This window comes from Vitis riparia, chromosome 2 (genome assembly GCF_004353265.1).
Source record: "Vitis riparia cultivar Riparia Gloire de Montpellier isolate 1030 chromosome 2, EGFV_Vit.rip_1.0, whole genome shotgun sequence".
NCBI classification, from domain to species: Eukaryota; Viridiplantae; Streptophyta; class Magnoliopsida; order Vitales; family Vitaceae; genus Vitis; species Vitis riparia.
In genome coordinates, this window is record NC_048432.1 from 18585259 (window position 1) to 18606899 (window position 21641).

At 33.9% G+C, this 21641-nt stretch overlaps 3 protein-coding genes across 3 annotated transcripts; all 3 read right to left on the bottom strand.

Moving 5' to 3' along the window:
- Positions 1–1290: 1290 nt before the first annotated feature.
- LOC117927069 (high mobility group B protein 6-like) lies at positions 1291–4215 on the bottom strand. Its single transcript, XM_034846462.1, has 9 exons — positions 3707–4215; positions 3173–3298; positions 2819–3090; positions 2573–2678; positions 2405–2470; positions 2153–2323; positions 1969–2069; positions 1799–1883; positions 1291–1703 (listed from the first exon to the last, which is right to left on the bottom strand). Exons 1-9 carry the CDS (start codon positions 4169–4171, stop codon positions 1578–1580), a joined length of 1518 nt encoding a protein of 505 aa, XP_034702353.1. The 5' UTR covers positions 4172–4215; the 3' UTR covers positions 1291–1577.
- A 1730-nt stretch (positions 4216–5945) lies between these two features.
- On the bottom strand, positions 5946–10166 carry LOC117905076 (protein trichome birefringence-like 23). Its single transcript, XM_034817968.1, has 3 exons — positions 9648–10166; positions 8938–9224; positions 5946–7185 (listed from the first exon to the last, which is right to left on the bottom strand). The coding sequence occupies exons 1-3, from the start codon at positions 9868–9870 to the stop codon at positions 6412–6414; spliced, it is 1284 nt and encodes a 427-aa protein (XP_034673859.1). The 5' UTR covers positions 9871–10166; the 3' UTR covers positions 5946–6411.
- Positions 10167–12924: 2758 nt separating this feature from the next.
- Positions 12925–17889, bottom strand: LOC117933473. The gene is made up of 5 exons (XM_034854851.1): positions 17200–17889; positions 14399–16814; positions 14067–14127; positions 13742–13965; positions 12925–13281 (listed from the first exon to the last, which is right to left on the bottom strand). The coding sequence occupies exons 1-5, from the start codon at positions 17312–17314 to the stop codon at positions 13227–13229; spliced, it is 2871 nt and encodes a 956-aa protein (XP_034710742.1). The 5' UTR covers positions 17315–17889; the 3' UTR covers positions 12925–13226.
- Between the last annotated feature and the right edge of the window lie 3752 nt (positions 17890–21641).

Below are 21641 nucleotides of genomic sequence, written 5' to 3' on the forward strand. Positions count from 1 at the left end.
AGTTATGGTGGTGTTTGTTTTTTTATTTAATTCTAAATAGAACCTTAATGCTTAATAGTGTTAAATATTAAGTTATTTGTTTTTGTAGTATTTTATTTTTATTAAGTATTAAAAAATAAAGAAAAATCAATATGTTATTTTTTCTATTTAGAAAAAACTACATATTTTGGCTTTTTTTATTTAGTAAAAAGTTTATAATAAGTTATGAAAAAGTAAAAAACAAACAACCTAAATTCTAAAAACAAATTGCTTTCAATAAAAAGCCAAAAAAACAAACACCACCAAAGCTTTTTCTATTTAGTAAAAAGTTTATAATAAATCATGAAAAAATAGAAAAACAAATTATCTAAATTCTGAAAACAAATCGCTTTAAGCAAAAAGTCAAAAAAACAAACACCACTAGTCTCCTAATGGATTAACTGTTCCTTCTCCATGTGAAAATGATTAGTTTTTGGAACCATTATTGTGAGACTGCCATACGTTAAATGGGAAAGAATGATTTAAATCTTGTATTTGTCATGCACTACGCACATTCTCTGCATTTTTCCACACCATCATGAAAATTTTGAAAAGCTTTGGCTCAGGAAGCAAGCCAGCAAAAGCCCAAATGAAGGTGGAAAGTGGAAACTAGGAACTCAGAAAGCAAGCCACCATGAATCCAGATGAAAGTGGGGGGAGTGGGAAGAAATAAAAGTACTGCCACCCACTAAAACAGCCAGAGGACAGACTTTGCTCTGGATATTAGTTTTCTGTTTTCTGTAGCCCAAACCAAACATCTCTCATTGGACGCCACCTAAACTGATTCAACACGGGTGCCCACATGTTGGGATTAAGACTTGTGAGTGCAGTGCTAACCTCATATGCTTATATAAGCTTATGATGCATCTGGACAGCACATATATTTGTGTATAAAAGAAAATTTAAAATTAATTAAAATTTTATGTAAAAATCATATATATATATATATATATTGATTTTTAACTAATAAAAATAAAATGAGTTTGAAGTCACTAATAAAAATAATTTATTAATTTTTAATCTTTTTTTTTTATTTTATGTTTTTTAATTTTTTCTTTTCTTCTACTTTTCCTTTGTGTTTTTTATTTTTTTTTTATTTTATGATTTTCCTTCAAATTTGATGCGAACCAAACATTGCCTTAGAATGTCTGGAGAATTGGAAAAGATCATATCTCCTCCTCCAAGGGGGGGTTATTGAACTATTTGTTCAATTTCTTCTGTTCTTTGCTTTGTGGATGGAACAAAATGAATCTGGAAAAGTGAATCATGGCATGAAAGAATGGAAACGTAGGCACGGGCCATTTAGATTTCATCAATGAAAGGGAAAACCAGAATTGGAATTTTTGGAATTTGCTTTTTCCAACAATCAGTCAGTCACAAGACTCACAACATGTGAGAATTTTTTGCAGATTTTCCATCAGTTGGCAACAAAAACATCCTAAGAAATTGCAAGATAACAGAATACTGATCAACCAGAAAAGGGCCAGTGAACTTGATGGCCAGACGTTCTACTTTATGTTCAACATAACCACTTGAACATCAACAGCACTTCACATTCTTCATTGCTGTGGCTTGTCAGACATGGTTGCAGCAGACTTGTTGTATTCCTCTAGTTCCTTCTGGTATGCTTCCATGGCTTCCTTAGCTTTGTCATTCCAGATTTTCCTCTCTTGCTCATCCAACTCCTATACAAAAGGGCCCAAATGGGTAAATTTGCAAATAGAAACTTACAGAAATTCTCAATGTCACACTCCAAAAGAGAAAGGAGAAATGATAATACCTTCCATTTCACTGAAATCAGAGCATTGAGGGTGGAATTGTTTATTCCTGGTCGCTCTTGCAGGAAACTTTTCCTTGCTTCTTTGCTGCAGAGAACAAGAACAATTTCCTTATTGAATCATAATCTAAAAAGCCAGAAAATCCCGAAAAACATCCCTGATTGATATATACCTGAATAGGAGGAATGAGGATGCCGGCTTCTTAGGCTTGTTTGGATCAGAGTTGGCCTTTTCCTTCTGCTTCTTCTTCTTCTGGCGATTCTCCTTCGTTTTCTATATTCAAACCACAGATTAGCTGCTGAATAAGTTTTGAAACCAACAATACCCACAAATTTATGGTGACAACGTGGAAGAACCTTGATTATATTTTCGGTTTTTTCTTTCTTCTTGAGCAGTTGTAATGCTTCATGTTTCTGGATTTTCATCTGCTCCTCCTCTCCCTTCTTGAGATTTTCAGATTCTTCATCCTTCTGCTGTTTGTACAACTCCATTTCTTCCTGATACTTTGCCTTATTTTTCTTTGCAATCTGCAAGTTTTCGATGGAAATTGTAAGAGACCAAGCTGCAGAGATAAACAAAGACAGAAACACAGAGGTCATGAGATGAACCTCTTCGTAAGGGCGTTTCTGCTTCTCCGTCATGTTCTTCCACTCTTCACCAGCAATCTTGGCAATCTACCAAAATACCCAACCTCAAATTAGCTCAAATCAGTAGAAACGAATTCCAAGAGAAAAAAAAATAAAAAAAAAACCACCCAGATTCTAATCATCAGCTACCTCTAAAACATTCTTATTCTCTGCAAGCAGAGCTGCTCGCCTTTCCTTTGAGAACAAAAAAAATGATGATACAGGATGCTTCGGTTTCAATGGGTCCTTCTCTTTCCTGTAAAAGAGTTGAGAAAAAAATTAGAGAGAAGCAGAGAGGAAGCAAGGGAGATTAGTGGGTCCTTTTCTTTCCTGTAAAAGAAATGAGAAAATTTTCAGAATGGAACAGAGGAAGGGGGGAGATTAATGGGGCTTTACTTTTTCTTTTTGTTCTCCTTTTCTGCTTCCTGTTTGAACTGGAGATATTGCTCAAGCAACTCCATAGCTGTCTTCTGCTTCTGCTCCTCTTCCAACAGCCTCATGGCTTCATTTTCGCGCTTCTCCTTCCCCACTATCTGCAAATAGGCTTCCTTCTCAGCCTGATACTTCTCCTCATATGGCTTCTTCTCTTCTGCGCTGATTGTCTTCCATTTAGTCCCCAAAATATTTGAGATCTCCTTGAAGTCTGCATCCGGGTTTGCTTTCTTGGCCTACGTTCAAAAATACAGATGAATTTCTAGGTTTTGGAGTCAAATTCAATTTCTTCTTCGGAACCTATTTTCTCTTATTTACCTCATTCCACTGATCCTTGCACCAGAGTACATATGACGGAGATGGCCTTTTCGTTTCTGGGCAGCCCTTTTTGTTCTTCTCCTTCTTTTCTTGTTCCTTATCTCTCAGAGAGTGAAGTGGAAATGTCTGAAAGAAAGATCAGGAAAGTGAAATTAAAAGGGAATATCCAAAGAAAGACCGATAAAAATCAAATCAAACCCTTGAAAGCAGAAATCAAGAATCACAATGGTCTGTTTGGTTGCTAATAAAATGGAAGAAAAAAAACTAACAAACTTAAGAAAGAATCTGAAGAAGGTCAAGAAAATGAAATCTAATACTTAAAACACAGATATGCAAAGGAATTAATAGTCTGGTTGTTTGCTAGTAAAAACGCTGGAAAGGAAAGGAAATTAAAAAGAATATCAAGAAAGATTCCAATAAAGAAACATCCATTAAACCATAAAATTCAAAATTGCTTTTTCCACACTTCAATATTCTTGGACACCAAACACAAAAAAGGGGGGGAAAATGGGGAAAGAAATCAAGAAAACGAACCATGGTGGGTTTGAACTCCTTCAACTTCTGCAACTTCTTCAACTCCATCTGAAGCTTCTCCTGCTCTCGACCCCTTGTCTCGAGCTCTTCCTCCTTAATCTTCAACATCTCGTCTCTAGCCTTCAGTAACTCCTCCGTCTTCTCCTTCTCAAGCCGCAATTGCCCAAGCTTTTCCTGCATTTCTTGCAAGTCCCTCTCAAACGACTGGGACTCCTTCGATTTCTTCCCTTTCTGAGCCCCTTTAGTCTTCTTCTTCCCGGACAGAGGCTGTGACAGGCTCTCGTGGTTCTCCTTTGCGGCATCTTCAGGCGGCGTCGGAACTGGCGCCGGAGAGGACTCTGAGATCTGTCCGGCCAAGATGTTTGCCTTATTCGTTGAAGAGCTCTTCTCCTTCAGCGCCTTCCTGCTAGTCCTTGCCTTCTTTATCGGAACAGCCATGGGGATTTCAACAACAGTCTCAGCCATGGTTAAAAGAGAGAGAGAGAGAGAGAAACCAGAAAGATGGCTGTATTGAGGCTGTGAGATGCGGCAGCGCTTATATATACGCAATACAGAGCACATAGGGGGTGTAACGGTTAGAATTTTCAAATTCAAATGGAGCCTTTGGATCGAAGAGTTGTTTGGGTTCCCCTTGAATGGATTTGACCGTTAAAAGGTTTGAATTTGTTGGATAGAATCCATAGATTGGATTGAAAAATAATTGTCAGAGTAACACTTGTGAGCCACGTGGACAGCCACATAGATAGGAGTCCTTGCTCGTTTAATCTTCCCACAACTACCATTAATAATTTTAAGATTTTAATATAAAGTTGAATAGAGCAAAGAGGCAACATTGATTTTAATGCACATATATAAAACCGCATTTGAGAATTACAACCTTGAAGACAATATAAAACTATATCTGCCACGTAGACACATGTATCAAGAGAACTATTTTGGGAATTATTTTGCAATCCAATCTAATCCTATGGTAATTTAAAATTTTATTTTTTTTTTCATATTTGAGTGTCTCAATAATTTTTTTTTTTGAAAATAATTAATAATTTTTACAACTATTTCCAAAAGAATTTTAATAATTTTTAATATTTATTTTTATGGATTTTTTTAAAATTAATAAATTAACAACATGTGTGTATCTTACAACCATATTTAGTAGCTTCTATGGAAGATACTGTTATCTCGCAACTTATACCCTTCTATTGTACTAATCTATTTCAATTAATATGAAAACCACAATTTTTAAATGCAATGTCTAAATTTATACTAAAATTATAGTTTTTAGATGTAATTTTTGAATTCATATCCTAACTATAATTTTTAAATTTTTTTTAATTAAAAGTCTCAATTATCAACTAAAGTTTTAGTTAAAAAATAAAGTTTCAATTATCCATTGTAACTTCATTTTTTAACCTCAAACTTAAATTGTTAATTGATACCTCATTTTTATAGAATGATGATGTAGTACTCACGTGATTGGAAAGAAATTACATTGAATATAATTTTTAAAAATAAGTTAAAAGGTATTTTTTTTTATCAATCGAATCATTTTAATTTAAAATTTAAAATGTCAAATCACTATAAATTATATGAAAGAAAAATGTAATTAAAATTTTAAGTATTTTTAAATTATTTTATTTTATATAATAAAGGAAAATAAGTGAAAAGAGTTTAAAGAAATAGATAAAAATAATACTAAACTTTTTATTTTCTTTTCTTTTTTATTTTCTTTTCTTTGCACTTTGTATTTTCCCTCGAAATTATGGGCAAACATAGTCTTGATAAAATGCCTTTTTTATTATTCATTTTATGTCAAGCCTTTATTGAATGAATCGATGGTATTTTTAAATCAATTTTTTATCAAAATCTAAAATACACTCAAATTTAAATCTTGTTTTGATTACGTTTTAAAAGTTAAAACCTCTTTTTTTAACTTTAAGAGCTTTCCCACCCATTTGAATAATTTTTCTAAAAAATATTTATAACTTAAAATGGTGGCTTATGGCTAAACTTAAAAACAAAATATCATTAGAAACGTCCTACAACTACATATTAAAAAAACACCACCATAATTTTGAATTCATGATCTATGGGAAAAAATTTGTCAACCTCCATCTTTTCTCCTTTTTGGGTTTTTGAAGACTGTTCTTAAAAATATTTTTCTATTATTTAAAACAAAAAATAATTTTCTAACTTGAAAAATACTTTTTAGCAATTTTTTTAAGAACCAGGACAAATGGGCTGTGGTCACAATCATCAAATTCACTGGAAGCCTTGAATGTTTGATTTTGCTTTCAACCATTAAGGCCATCCAAGAACTGAGAAATCTACATAATAGATCATTACTTTAATGTTCACTGCAGTACTATAATTCTATAGAGCTCTGCAAATCTGAATCAATCACAGATAAGCTACAACAACAAACAACAATATTTACCAAATAACCTCAGTTTCCTCCTCAAAAATATCCTGTAATTTTTGCCTCAACAGGGATATAATTCCATGGCGAACCAGAAGACCCCAACAGCAAAGCACTCGTGGGAAAGACGGTCTGATGGGAATTCTAGAGTAATCTGGAGAAGTGGAGAAAAACCATTCTACTATTGAAATCAATGGGTGGTTCAGCAAATTTGTGAGAAAACATCATCTGGATTGACATGCTGTGTAAGAATGATATGAATATGTTGATCTGACCTTGTTTGGAGCTCTCATCCATTCACCACCATCTCCATTATCACGTCGTTCCAGGAGTCTATCGGCCCAGGCAGGCACCAATGCAGGCAGTCGTTCAGGACTGTGGCATTCTTGTCACTGGCGAATGGATAGAAGAACCTGTATGGACCCGGGTGGCCGTCAGGTCTCAGTAAGGAAATTTTTGACAGATCAAGGAGTTTAAGGTTCACCCCATTTTCCTGAGCTTTCTTCTCTGCCTTAGCAAATTCCTCTAACTCAATGTCGCGGAGAATGCTGTGCAAGCCCTTGAACTCAATTTCGCCTTCTTTAACTGGTTCTGCTTTCGGGCAAACCCCACCACTGAACCATTCCCCACTCTCAAAGTGATCTGGAGTGGCCGTCCTGAAAAGTATCGTCCCCTTATGCTTGGATGTTACAATGAAATTGAATACAAAGCTAAGAGCCTTCTGATAAGCAAAATCAAACCCCAACTGGGTTAGATTCTTGTTAGAACAAGAATGGCAGCCAACTACTGTGCCGTTCTCATAGTAAATTGTGTTCTTCAGAAACCATTTCCCAGTAGAGATGATCATGTAGTTCAAGTTCTGGTATTGATCTACCCATTTCTTATCAAGTTGGTCAAGATGCAACTCAACTTCAGATGTTGACACCCCATTCATGTCTTCAAAAATAGCAGCTTCTACCAGGAAAGGGGACCACAAAACGGAGATAGTGAAGTTGTATGATGGGAAAACCCATCTTCTGGATTTGTAACCCTTGTCGTGGTAGACGTGGTCAGGTTGTTCCACCTGCACGGACATAACAGTTCAAAATCAATGTTTCGGTGCAAACACATGAAGGTTTTGCTTATTAAAACACACCAACATGCAATATTATGCTATCAAGAAAGCCACAGGGGGAGGAATTTTGGAGTTACATTGTGAGAATCAATGGCACTACAATATTTGCGGACGTCATTTTATGTCTTTTAGAGGGATGAAGTTGAAAACAGATACCAAAGGGAGTCTCAAGATCACTGGGAAACTAGAGTCCAAATCAGGAACTATCAAACAAACAAAATGAAAGGAAAAAAACAGAAGCAATCAAAATCGATCATATGATAGTTGGACTGAAAATCAAAGATAATTATGAGAATGGAAGTCATCAAACTCTGTAAATGATGGCCCAAGTCATAAATGCAATTTTGATCAAGTGCCTTAAACAGCATCTCAGGATGAAAACTGAGATAATCCTGTTCAGATACAGCAGATGAACACATCCCCCCCTCCCTCTTGAGAGGGGCTAACAACGGATAATTAGAGCATACAGTGATAGGTCCAAAAACCAATTCATGAAAGAAAAACCTAAGGCATAACAATAAATTGAAAACAACAACAATGGTTGATATGGTTTGTTAACCAACCTAGACTCTCAGACACCAATTGTATCAATCACTACATTCGTAAACCATGAGCCAAACATAGGCAGATTCATGAACCACAAGAAAACAGCCAAGATGATGATGATGATAATTAAGGCTGCTAACTGTTGCATGTTAATCATGTAAGAGAGAGGATGTTAATGAAATTGAATGACAGGAGGAAAAAAACCAATTCACCCCTTCATAAAATTACGATAACTTTGACACATTACAGTAACCATCCTAACACAACCACCTAGAGTGCTAGAACATTCTCTTACAGAGCTGTTTCACACTCTTGAGAGTAGTAGAAGCCCTATGAACCCCAACCATGTTTTTATTCTCATAATCTAAGACTAAAATCTCAAGGGACAAGGAAAAACAGCACAAGTCAGTATGTTCTAATAGCTAAACTAAAAGTTGTTACTGCTATCCTATAAGGAGAACAACAACAACCAACACATACATGCACACGCACACGCACAAAACGAACAAACAGAAGCTAAGGGTTATGACTTTCACACCTCTAAAACTCCTCTAACACAAGACACAAATTCTATTAGTGGCCGTTCCATACAAGTCCTTCAACCCTTTTACAGCATTAACATAAACCACAAAAGAATAAGGGAAAATATCTACCTTTTCAGCCTCAGATAATCAGAGAAATCAGGGAACAAAACTAGATATTAAAATGCAGAAGACCATGATGACTAGCAAATACAACACCTTAAAATGGCAGAAGCCAGGCAAATCTCATGAGAATGCTAAAAGTACACTGCTCTGGTAACAAGGGTAATGAGATAACCCCCTGAAGGAACAGAACATAACAAGCAACAATTATCTAGGAAAAGAATCCCGCAGAAAAGAATCCCGCAGACATTCTCATTATGAAGATAACTACCACATGGCACAGCACTACCTCTTCCCATAGATGATCACCAAAGGTGAATTTAGAATTGTATCACAGGTTAAAATTTTCGTTCATTGGTCCTACCAAATAAATTGCATGAAAAATGATAGAGTAATTAACATATATAGGGAGAGAGTTGGAAGGGGATACAGAAGCAAGGGAAAGGGCTAGAATATCTGTCCAAGTAGCCAAAGACAACATTTAATATGGTATACCAATGCCAACAAGTACCTTTGACAGAATGCAGAGCAAAGACTGAACATGGTTTCGGGTTATTGAATCACCAATTAAAGCCCAAGCTTTATTCCTCATCAACTCAAGAAACCTATATGGATCAAATTGGGGCAACTCACAATCCCTTGGACTCCACCTCCAGTAAAGATACGCTGAATCAGGCCGTCCATTTTTCATACAATTCTGATGAGTTTCAATCAACTGGCAGCTCTCATTAGTGTAAACTGGACCCGATGGATTCGGGATCCAATCCCCAGTAAAGAGATCACACTTTTCTGCAACAACTTTGGTACAGAGAAAGAATAATTTCAGTAAATCACCAAGTTAATAATAATCTGAAACAAAATGGCAAGAGATGAAACCTGCAGTGGAGCACATTATCATAATACCCATCAAAATGCAGAGTGTTCTACATAATGAATAATTAAACACGAAACATGAGCTAATTGGAACAATATCTATCAAAAACTTCAGCATTCTAAGCTACTAAAACCAATTTAGAACCATATTTGTCAAATTTTTCAGATGCATTCTAAACTACAAAACCCATTTCTTGGTTTAGATCTCAAAATTACGCTTAATTGCCAACACCCAACTCCTATCAACAGTGCATTTTTCTCCTCTGCTGATTTGAATTTCCTGTGCATGCAATTCCAAAAAAAGTAGAGAAAATAAAAACCCAACTCACAACAGCCAAATTTGATCACCTTTCTCAGGAATCGGATCTCGAATCTCCGGAACATCCTCAGAAACAGGTGGGTTTGGAATTACAGGCTTCTCAACAAAAGGGGTTTCTGGAACTGTGGAATGAACGAACAAGAGCCGAAAAGCAAGACCCATCAAGAGAATCGAGACAGCGGCCTTCACAAGCAAGTGATTGTGCTTGTGAAGCGACCATAGCCTCCAGTTCAACCCCATGTTCTTCACCATTTACTTAGACTCTGACCCTCCCCTCTCTCCTCCTCTCTTTCTCTCTGAAGCAGAAATGGCCCTTCAGCTACTCGCCCTTGTGGGCTCCTCGATCTCAATAGCCAGATACAGATGCACAATGACCAAGATTCGAGACTGCTATTGGAAATAAAGACGAAATAGTGGCGACCGACAGCCAAGCCTCTCACTTCATATGTATGGTCTGACAGAGGTAAGAACACAATCAAAATGAATAGAAAAATGAGAACCAAAAAATTTAGTGTGATCTTTCCACAGTGGGGTGTTCAAAACTTCTGGTGTGGGGTAAAACCATATCTAAATCAGCGGAAAACACTTGTCCGAGCATGTGGTCAGAGGATTCGCTTACCCACTTAAAGTGGAGGAAAGTAGGGGAGAAAAAGTTGATTCTAGTATTAAAATTTTTTCTTTCCATTTATGATTTTTTTAAATAATTCATTACTAAAATAATTTTTTTTTGTAAACATTTCTTATTTTCTCAAAATTTATATATTTTTATTTATTTTTTTAAGGAAAATTAAGGCATCTTAATGAGCTACAAAATTTACAAATTTTGGATTTTTTTTTTCTTCTCTATTTAAGTTGACATGTTAAAAGACTTCCTGATGGTAACTTTTAATCAAACTAAAATTTTAATTTAATATCTAAATAATAAATAAATAAAAATAAAAATGAGCTTAGAAATTGAAAAGAGTAAAGAGAAAGCAATATTACACTTTGTCTTGATGATTTGCTTTTCCCCATTCATCTCCTAATCATATAACTATTTTTTTCACTAATTAAATCATTCAAATAATAAAAAATATTCCATCATAAAACAATTAAAAAATCATTTTTTTTTTCATTTTAAACTTTTTAACTTTTCTAGTCATGGATCATGGGCCACCTCTTCAAATAGCTCATTGCCTTCCGTGCCCTTCAATTATTGATCTGGGTAGCCAATCCCAGATTTATTTTTCAATGCAGTTTGTTAAAAAATATATATATTTTAAAACTAAAATTCTATTTAATGAAAATATTCTTAAAAAAAAAAAAAAAAAACCAAAAACTAAACATTTCATGTTTATGATAAATTTATAATCAACTATAATAAATACCCATGTTTAATAAACTCCTTCAGTTAATAGATCACATCATTGCCACTCCAAACTTGCCTTTTTCAAATCATTCTGCATTCAAATTTGGACAAACTTATTATTTTTAGTAAAATAATTAATAAAATATGTGTACTTCCATGATTTTCAATTTATCCATCAGAAGACTCCATTTATTATTGTTGTGGATTTTGGATGGTGGCGTCTTTGACTCGCTCAGTTCCGTTCGGTAAAACGGTGCCGTTGCGACAAGGACACCTGGATGGCAGCGAAGGGCTGTTGAGCACGTGGAGGTGTCCAAACCGTATTCTATTCATCTACACCCATTTTAGAAAGAATTCATAAAATATTTATAGATTTTTTTTAGTGGGATGATTGTTGTTTTTGTTGAAAGTGGGCAATTCAGTGGGGTTTGGTAAAACTTAAGTATTTTTATGGTTGATTTTAAGTTTGATTTTACATCACTTAAAATTTATTATTTAATTTTTATTTTAAATATTAAAAATATTTAACAAAATTAACTTAAAATTTATTTTAAATCATTAAATTAATATGTTTATCTTCATAATTATAATTAAAGCAAAATAAGTCGAGCAATAATAGACGTCATTGAATAGTAAAAAAAATTAGAAATAATTAGGACAAATGATGATAAAAAAATAAAATAAAATAAATATGTATATTTAAAAATGAATTAATTGATTTTAATTATTACTTAAAATTATTTTAAATTTTAAATTATATTAACAGCTATACTTAATTTATTTAATAACTAGTTATTAAGTTACTTTAAACTATTAAGTTTGCTTACCAAACACTTAATTTTTAGATTAACTATTTTATAAGGTTTTAACAAATGAAAGCTGCTGATGAGGGTTATTATATTTATAAAAATAAAAGATAATGTTCAATATTTAGTTGATCTTATACATAAAAAATAATATTTTATTTTTTAATTATTTTGTAATGAATTTACTTATTTGTGAAAAAAAGTTATACCTAAAGTCAAATTAATTGAAACTAAGGCTTTGATATTATATCAATTTTAATTGACTTAAAAACTTAACCCATTAAGTCATAATCGGCTAATAATATATATTAAACTTATTTAAATACTTACTACTAGTCTTATAACAATCTTATTTAAGAGTCCACAAATGAAAATAGTGTTAATGAGAGACATAAATGAGACAAATCACACACTATTATACTAATTAAATTTGAATTGTTGAGAGAATATTGTTCCAAATTGAATTAAAGTTGGAATCTAAATCATTTTGAGTAAAAATTAAAAAATTAAAATTAAAACCAAAGTAACCCCAATGCTCAAAATTTTCTGAAGCCTACTTTTCAATTATTGTACTGTGATTTATCATCTTGTGAAATCTTTTCTTCCAAGTAAATTGAGCCTACAGCATTGCTACTGCTTTTCTTCTCGGCTCTTATCATAAATCACGTGGTACCTTTCGAAAGGCTTGTGTGTACTCCATCCGTCCGTTGTTCTCGCCAATAGTATAAGTGTTTATTCCAACATTAGATTATAAAAAGCGTTTTCATAACTGTTCTTAAATTTAATAAACAATTTGAAGATAAAAAATTAATTTTTTAAAAATTTGTTTTAGATAATTCAGTTAATTTTTTATTGTTTTTTAAATAATAATTCAAAGTACGAAAAATATTTTTAAATTTATTCTACTGTATATATGTAAATGATATTTTTATTAAAAAAAATTAGAAAAAAAAAATTGTTTTTTATGTATAAATTACTAAACAAAATTCTATTTTTAAAAATTCCGAAGGCCCTGCCCCACTTGGTGTTCAATCAAAGCAGATTCTTTCTGGCGGATTTGAAGGTATGAAAACGTGGATCTCATTCTTGCATTTTTCCTCCACGCTTCAGAGTTCAAATCAATAATGACAGGATCAAATCAGTCAAAGGTCATAGTTCAGAATAACTGTTCCGCCTCTGCCGTCAAGACCAAGACAAAAACAAAAAGTAAAAGTCCGTGTACTGGTGGAAAATGGGTAACAGGAAAAACGGAGGACCAGCAACAGATCCAAAAATATGAACACCTAACTAATTTCATGGAAATAATGTTGTTACAAAGGCCAAAGACACATTTGTTACAAACAAAACAAGGATGACTCCAATATTGGATGCAGAGATCATAAACACAAGGTTACTCACAACCAACGTCAAGCATCTAGTTATATTAGATGATTGCCTCTAATCAAGCTCATTCATCAGACAACTGCGCGTGGAACCTTCATGCCGAATCCGCACTTTAGTTTCTCGACTCTGATAGAAAATGTGAAGTTAAATCAATAATAAGTCAATAAGAAAATAAATTTAATGGGTTCAGCCAGTTTTGTTGTCTAATAAATATTTCTATGTAAAAAATTCATTTCCTCCTGTGCAGATATTGGAATAGAGACATAGTTGATATTGGATATTACAATCACTCCTTACACAGATCCGATGTCCTTGTTATATCCTATGGGATTGTGTCACCACTTAAAAATCCCAAAATTAGATGATCCACTTCCTTATCCACTTTGGACCCGATAAACCCTCACTTTAAAACTCGTCTATACAATTAAGAGAAACCATATATATATATATAATATAGAGAACTCTTTCCTCCTAACTGATGTGAGATATCATAACAAAAAGGGATTGGATAGTAACATTCTTCATCAGATCGATTATAGAATGGAGTCTAAAACAATATCTAATGGTAGGAAGAGGTGGAACTTACGTGGGAGCAAGTTTGCCGAGGCTATCTAGTTCTTCACCAGTGTCTTCATCAAGAACTCTCCCGGATATTTCAATAATGTAGGACTTGTCTCTGGTGGTTGGTAGTCCTCGGCTTGCCAGTAAATCCAGGTCTTTCTGATGAAGCTCTCGGCCATTTACAAAAACACCTGTGTTTCCAGAGGAACAGTCCTCAGGCATGGAGCAGTTGAATTCTTCAATAAATGGCTGTAAGGCAACAATGCATCATCAACATATAGCCAATGATTAAAGTGTTTCACCAAAAAAAAAAAAAGAGATTAATGTGTCAAACAGTCGAGTGATCTCACAGGAATTATGCCAAGGCAAGGCTGCCCTATTACTCCCCAGAATCCGGCACGAAAATCATACCTGGTTGAGACAGAAACAAGAATTGCCCATTAGCGTATGGTGTTAAGAAGACTACATATGTCATGCTCCACCAAAAATTAATGCATCAATGAAAAAATTATCCCTTACTTTTAGGAAAAATAGAAATATTTGCCTCAAGATTACACAATGGTGTTTTTTTTTTCATGCCCATTTCTGCTTTGAGTCGCTATCATCTAAATGGAAATGTTCATGACACAACAAACCATTCAACATATGCTTATCTATGAGGAGAAATATAAAAGCATGTTACCAGTATTCTCCAGGATGAACTGGGCCAGCTTGCTTTTCAGCCTTTTTAACAGCACGCTCTGGTATGGGTTGTCCATTCACAGAAACCTTGGGTTTGGAATTGTCCATACTGTTATTAGACCTTGTGAAGTCTCTGAAGCTCTTCTTGATGAGACCCGCAAAAAAGGAATCGCTTCCCTTGTTGTTCTTAGGCCGATCTTCATCTTTGCTCACCTCTACAGATTCTTGAGACAAACCGGTATTTAGATATTCATTGAAACAAACTTCCATCTCAGTTGCCACTGCAGCATCTTTCACAGAATTCTGTCGAGAGGTGGCCTTATTCAGGATCACCTTCTCTTCATCTGTACGTTTACTCTTGTTTCCCTTCCCATGCCTGCTCATTGCCTGGTTAGAAGAATAATCAAAATTCTCCTGTAGGGGTGAAGCCAGAAGTGGTGGGGACACATCTTCTTTCAAGGGCAACTCAGCAGAGCTGGAAATGTCTCTCTGACCAATCATGCTATCCGGGCTTTCCTCATCCTCAGTAGAACTGGGAGATGAAGAAAGAAGACCCTGCCTCTTTGCTGCTTCACCTATCAATATACAGTCCTTTGATGGTAGATTGGGCTCGGTATCAATGGACTGAAAGTTATAACCAGAAGTATTAAAATCATCGGAGTTTGTGCCACCAACATTCAAATGGGCATGAGAACTTCGATGGTAATGATCCAGTACTTCACAAGAGCCGTCATCAGCATCAGGAGATCTCCGCTTCATTTGTGTTGGAACAGAAACAATAACCTTCTTGTTCTCAACCTCGAGAAAGTTTACACAAGAGCAGGCTCCACACTGCAGTTTCCGCTGATTCTTATCCATCAGCATAAGTTTTCTAGGCACTTTCAGCAACTCAAAGCAATTATAGCAGGTTATGAATGGGGCACCACCCACTATGGGATGGCAAAGCCGTCTATTCCCATGAGCTGCCACCACTCTTCTTGGACGGTACTGAGAAAAACCACCAATGTCTGAATCAATGTCACTTGGCCATCTTGTGTGGGGCTGTGGATCACGAGGATGCGATGGAGGATTGGAGCCTCTAGGATTATAACCCCGGGAACAAAATGTAGGAGGATTCACATGATGGTAAAAATTGGGATTTTTTGATTCAATCGGAAACCGTCTTTTCCCGAAAGTAGTGGGTGGCACTTGTGGAGGGACTTGCCAATTCTTGTTGCAGCAGCGTACACAAGAGCATGCAGGCTGGTGAAAAAAGGTCTCGTGATATGATGCAAAGGGATCTTGATTGTATTCCATGTACTGTCCCGAAAAGTATTCATGATATGGTCTTTGCAAGTATTGGTGCGGTGGCTGATGGGTGGTAGCCCTCCGCAGCACTTGTGGCTGAAACGGATCCTCATACCCAGGTATCTCATCAGGGACATGCCTTGCAGGAGGATAAAAGCTCTGCATATCCATATCATGACCATTCATAAAAGGAACAGATCCATGACCATGACTGAAATAAGGTGGCTCCCTAACATGCTTGTCTGGGGCAAAAGGCTGCATCAAACCCCGACTCATTCTAGAAGGGCATTCTGGAGCATAAGCATCATGCCTGCCATAAGGATCCAGGGGAGCCATCCTTCCATCGATAGGAACCCTTTCCCTTGGTTTGTCTTCCACAGCACATGATCTGCTGAGTTGATCCTTCAATTCATCCAGCTTTCTCAGGAGCTCAACCCTATCCTGCTCTAAATTCTCAGCTCTATGAGGGCCACCAATGTTGTCATGATGTTTCATAGGCTGACCATAACCATAAAAGGAACCCGGGTGAAAGTTTGAAGGTCCCTCATCAGGATATGGTGAAGTTGAAAATCTCCCCTGTTCCCTGGAGTTCCTTCGAAATGCCCCCAACTCCTCTCTGCCCGCACCCCATCCATCTGCAACTACACTTGACTTCAGCGACCCGGCTGCATTCCCATTTCGACTTGCAGTTTCTTCAACTTGTTTTTCTCCACCCAACTTGCTCATTTTCTGATTCCTGTCCTCATCACCTCCATGAACCCACTTATCAATTGGGGGTTTTGAAAATCTTTGATATTTCTCAACATAATCCACCTCCCTATCTTCACTGCTTCGATCAACCCTCAAACCCATGGCTTCCCTTTTCATATTCATATCATGACCATTCACAATCTCTCTATTTTCTGTCCTTGATACGGAAGAACTAATTAAATTTTCGGGTTTTTCCCCCAAAACACTCTCTTTTTTCCTACCATGTTCAACCCCATCACTCTCCTTCTCAGTCTCAGAGCAGCTACCTAAACTAACAGCCCCCTTCTCTGACAAACTCTCCAATTTCTCAGAAACCCCCCTGCCATTCTCATCATCAGATTTCTCAGATAAAGCATCATTTGAAGGTGCCTTCTTCTTTGCTGTATCATATAAAATAACAATAATACAAAGTCTTAAAAATTACTGAAAACACCCATTTGGCTACTAAGAAACAATGAGAAAATAAATTAGTACATTCCCTTCTCTAGGCAGATTAATTTATACTTTTGAGCATGTTAACTATGATTTTCTTTTTCCATTTTTGAGCGTATTGGGATGGTTTGTACAACAAATTTTGACGTAAGGATGTGGCCTTTCCCACCGGGTAAAATCAGATTTTTCTTAGCATTCAATCATCCTAATACGCTATTCAAGTATGGCCCATAAATTGTTGGAAATACACAAAGTTTCTTCTCTTTTCCTTTGATTTCTCGCCAACCAAACACGCCCAACAGGAAAAAGTAAGTACAGGGAAAGAAAGCTTACCACGAAGAACAGCACCACAGCCACCACACTGGTACACGGGGTAATCTGGGAGCTCCGGCAGAAGATTTTCGCACTTAGGGCAGCGAACTACCCTCACTTTCGACCCCTCAGCCATTTCCAAAACAACCCAAATCGGACACACAGCAAAATTTTCCCCTTTCACACCATAAGGAAAAACAAAAATGCCTTCTCTTTTTCGTCGCCAATAAAAACAAAAAACTTTAAAAAAAAAAAAAAATTTAAAAAAATCACATTCACGAGAAGCACGACCAGCAACAGGACTTAGCCCTAGAAATCTAAGAGGCGTTCGAGTGTCACTTCGACCTTCGCCTGTCGTAAGCTCAGAGGTTCTGAAGCTCCCACATTTTTCTCGCGGAACAAACAAACAAACAAACACACAAACGAACAAACTTATATTTTTCCTTCTTTTTTTTTTCAAGAGAGAGATAGTGGAGAGAGAAAAGTTACATAGCCTAAGAATCTGCGATTCCCGATAAAAGGGAAAGTTTGGAGGGAAGGAATAAGGGAGGCTCGATTTCCGACATTTTCCTGGAAAATAAAGAGAAAGTTCACAGTGCTGACGAGAAAATGAATACAAAGCGCATAACAACAATGCTGTTAGATTTGGGGGAAAACTTTGAAACGTCGTCGTTTTCGCTTTCCACCCATTGTATGTGAAGTGTGAACAGGCTTTAGCAAAGTGAAATGCTAGCTGGTTTTTGATAAAAGTAAAGTGATGGCTTTGACGACTGAGCAGCCTCAGCTCCAGAAGGAACCACTGACTGGATTGAGATTGTGAATTACAAAATTACCCCTTCAGGTGCTTCAAAGTAATTATGTCGTCCAATTTCCCATAAAACCAAGAGAGAAATTTATTTAAATTCAAAATAATTTTCTTTAATTTGTCTTTTTAATTATAATAAAGGGATAACTTAATTTTACATAAAATTAATCTAACTTATTTATTACATTATTATTATTAGCATGTATATATTATGGATATAATTTTGAGCCTCAAAACATTAAGGTGTTGTTTATTCTTTTATTTATTTTTTTAATGAAAGTAACTTGTTTTCATATTTAAGATCGTTTTTTTATTCATTTATTGTTTATTTATTTAAATTTTTTATTGAATATAAAAAATCAAAATATTTGATTTTTTTAAAATACTAAAAATAAAATATTGATTTTTTTTTACTTCATAATGCTTAATTAAAATAAAATATTTTAAAAAACAAATAATTTAAAACTTAATACGATTAAGTATTATTTAATTTTAACACCACCTGAATTGATACCCTAATTTGATATATTGCATCTTATCCAATTATTTACATTTCATTATATATCTTAAATGGTGATAGATACTAAATCAATACTTTAACATTTAATAGAATATTATAGTTTTAATTGATTTCTCTTTTTTTTTCATTTATTTATAATTTATAATTTATAATTCATGATTTATGTCGTGAATTATTATTTCCAATTAGTACCTCCATATTTCCAATTTTACGCAATTCAATCATGTAATGTTAATGTTTGAAATTTTAACATGGGGTATGAAAACGAGCACTCAAGTAATCACAATGAGAAGACAACCATAATTCGTGATTTATGTCGTGAATTATTATTTAATAGTTTATTTTTTGTGTCTAATTGGTACCTCCATATTTCCAATTTTCAATTTTACGTAATTTAATCATATAACATTATGGGATATGAAAATGAGCATTAAAGTAACCACAATGGGAAGACAATTAAACATCCACATAGGATGTCTTAACGGGCCGTGTTTACTTGTACGGATCTTATTAAAAATTTTAGTTACATATAATTGAGAATCAGACCAATGAGGATGTGACATGTGGATGACTCAACAAATATATATATATATATATATGGAAATATTATGGTCTCTATTATTCAAACATTTAAAATTAATTAATAATTAAAATAACATACTGTAAATGATGATGTTAGTATTAACCCAAGCTTTGAATACAGAGCCGTTACATATGGACAAGATTGTCTTTTTGGGTGGAGAAAGCTTACACTTTTCTTTAATAAAACATGTACATAATACAATAAAGCTGAAAAATAACCTAAACAAATAAAGAAAAAGAAAAAGAAAAAGAAAAAAGAACCCAAGACAGAGGGGCTTTTACCGTGAACCTTCGCCATCATGGCATTGGGAAATTTTCAGACATTCTTAAAATAGTAAAATACGGCTGTAAGAAGAATCTTTCCCATCCAATAAATAATTAAGCTTTATGTAGAAAATTAGGATATTCTAATGACTTTTGAGTAATAACAATAACAATTAACCAGCACTAATATTCGGAGACTTGGTCAAGGGCTGGGTCAATTGGTTTAGCCTGGTCAATCCTTTATGAGTTGGATTTGATCTAACTTTTTCTTTTATATATAGAAATAATGTATTGTATGAAAAATTTTCAAAACAAAAATTTAATACATACGAAATATATTAAAAAAATATAAAAATAATTTTTGAATATTTAGTTTTATTATAAAAACATGAAATAAAATATTAAAAATAACTAATAATATGAATTTTAAATTATTTTATAAAAATAATTTTTAAATTATTCTATAAAAATAATAAAACCTATTTTTAAAAATACATATTAAAATAATTTATTCACTTTCAATTAAACTTTTTATTTTCTTTCACTTTTTTTCTTTAACATTTCCCTCCCACCTTAATTCCCTTCAAAAATTATTTTTTTTATTTTTTTATTTTTTTATTTTTACCTTGTTATCTAAATATGTAATGTTTTTCTTGAAATTTTTTTTAATAATTGCATATATGATAAATATTTTATTAAATTTTAATTATATATCATGTCTTCACAATAAAAATAAATAGAGAAAGTTGTTAATATCTGGATTTTCAAATAGTATATGATTATGATAGAGAATTATTTCAAAAGATTATTTAAAAAATTTTAAAATTACTAAATGCTTATCATTTTTTTTTTATTGTTTTTTAATTATTTGCATGATCAGGATAGCGACATGAATTTGAAAAGGTCAAGGCATCTGATATGGATCAATTAATATATAAAATATAATGAATAATTAAGAACTATTGTATACATCAAGATTACATGGGACTGAGATCATTTATTTATTTATTTAATCACTCGACGCATAGCAAAGATTTGCTAGTAGAGTCTACATCGGTTGAATTTTTTAATATTTCTACAGTATCAAATTGAAATATTTATTCCACGAAATGAAAGTATATAGACCATGTCAATTAATTATTTAATTTAAAGCATTTTAATTATATGACAAAATAAACCGTATATAATATTAGAGGTGACGGCATACACATTCAAGAGTTTAGAAAAATAAATTGTAGAAAATTTGTATTTAATTTTTTTTATATATAAAACATACTTGAAAGAAAGAATAGAAAATGAAATATTTGGATTTGTTTTGATACTAATTTTTTAAAAAAAATTAAGAATTAATCTTTAAACACGCATTTGTATTGATTTGAATCCAGGTGGAAATTCCACGTCACCAATGCTCGACTGTGATGTGGCGTTTTCCAGATATAAATTTGGCTAAATAAATACAACTAACTTCAACTCTCAGATGCCAATCCGTAATGGCGACATTGCCAACTTGGCAATAAATGCTCATTGCGACAGAGTTTCAAGCCAATTAGAGTCACACATCACACGTCCCTATGACATGTGTCCAAAAGACCAAAAATCTCTCTCTATCGCTCATAAATTCTGGGTTTTCTCAACTGCAGCACAGTAGACGTCCGATCAACAACAAACTTCGCTTCTACTTCATTTAAGATCAGTTGAACGGTCAAGATCATTACCAGTTGGTATGAGGTCACTTTCATCTATAAAATCTGAAGGTAAAATTTGACTCTTACGAGATAAATTATAAAACCTGAAGGGATTAATGAAAAAGTTAAAAAACGTGATTTTGATTTGATTTTGATATGGAATTGAAAATATATATATATATATTTAAAAAAAAAAACCGCTTTCGTTACCATTGAAAAAGTCGTTGCAATTTCTTCCTACATTAATGAGTTCAATTAAAAACAAATTGACAACCATAAATTCATAAAATAAGTGTTTGAAAGGATGGTAACCATAAAGTTGTAGAAAACTTAAATGATAATTTTTTTAATAGAGAAAATCAGACCTTTTATTTTTGTGTTCAGATCTGCTGAAGACTGATTTGGGCATGATTAAGTGGTTAAAATGAAACGAATTTGCCGTGTAAAAAGTATAAAACGATGTCGTGTTTCATAATGACAAATTTTATGATTAGATAAGCTTTGAAAGAAAGCTACATCGAGAATTATTCTACATATTGCTTATAGATTAAAATTCTGAATTTTTATTTGGGGCTGATAAATGGAGAAAAAAAGATAGTCCACCGAA

Excerpts from the sequence above, each read along its gene's own strand:
- LOC117927069 (XM_034846462.1), bottom strand. The coding sequence starts at position 4,171 with ATGGCTGAGACTGTTGTTGAAATCCCCATGGCTGTTCCGATAAAGAAG. Across the intron at positions 2,471-2,572 it reads AGAATAAGAATGTTTTAGAG|ATTGCCAAGATTGCTGGTGA; the intron begins GTAGCTGATGAT and ends GTATTTTGGTAG. Across the intron at positions 1,704-1,798 it reads TGATTTCAGTGAAATGGAAG|GAGTTGGATGAGCAAGAGAG; the intron begins GTATTATCATTT and ends CCTTTTGTATAG.
- LOC117905076 (XM_034817968.1), bottom strand. The coding sequence starts at position 9,870 with ATGGTGAAGAACATGGGGTTGAACTGGAGGCTATGGTCGCTTCACAAG. Across the intron at positions 9,225-9,647 it reads AGATCCGATTCCTGAGAAAG|TTGTTGCAGAAAAGTGTGAT; the intron begins GTGATCAAATTT and ends TCTGTACCAAAG. Across the intron at positions 7,186-8,937 it reads TGCTCTGCATTCTGTCAAAG|GTGGAACAACCTGACCACGT; the intron begins GTACTTGTTGGC and ends ATGTCCGTGCAG.
- LOC117933473 (XM_034854851.1), bottom strand. The coding sequence starts at position 17,314 with ATGGCTGAGGGGTCGAAAGTGAGGGTAGTTCGCTGCCCTAAGTGCGAA. Across the intron at positions 16,815-17,199 it reads CTGTGGTGCTGTTCTTCGTG|CAAAGAAGAAGGCACCTTCA; the intron begins GTAAGCTTTCTT and ends TATATGATACAG. Across the intron at positions 13,966-14,066 it reads CTTGCCTTGGCATAATTCCT|CCATTTATTGAAGAATTCAA; the intron begins GTGAGATCACTC and ends GTTGCCTTACAG.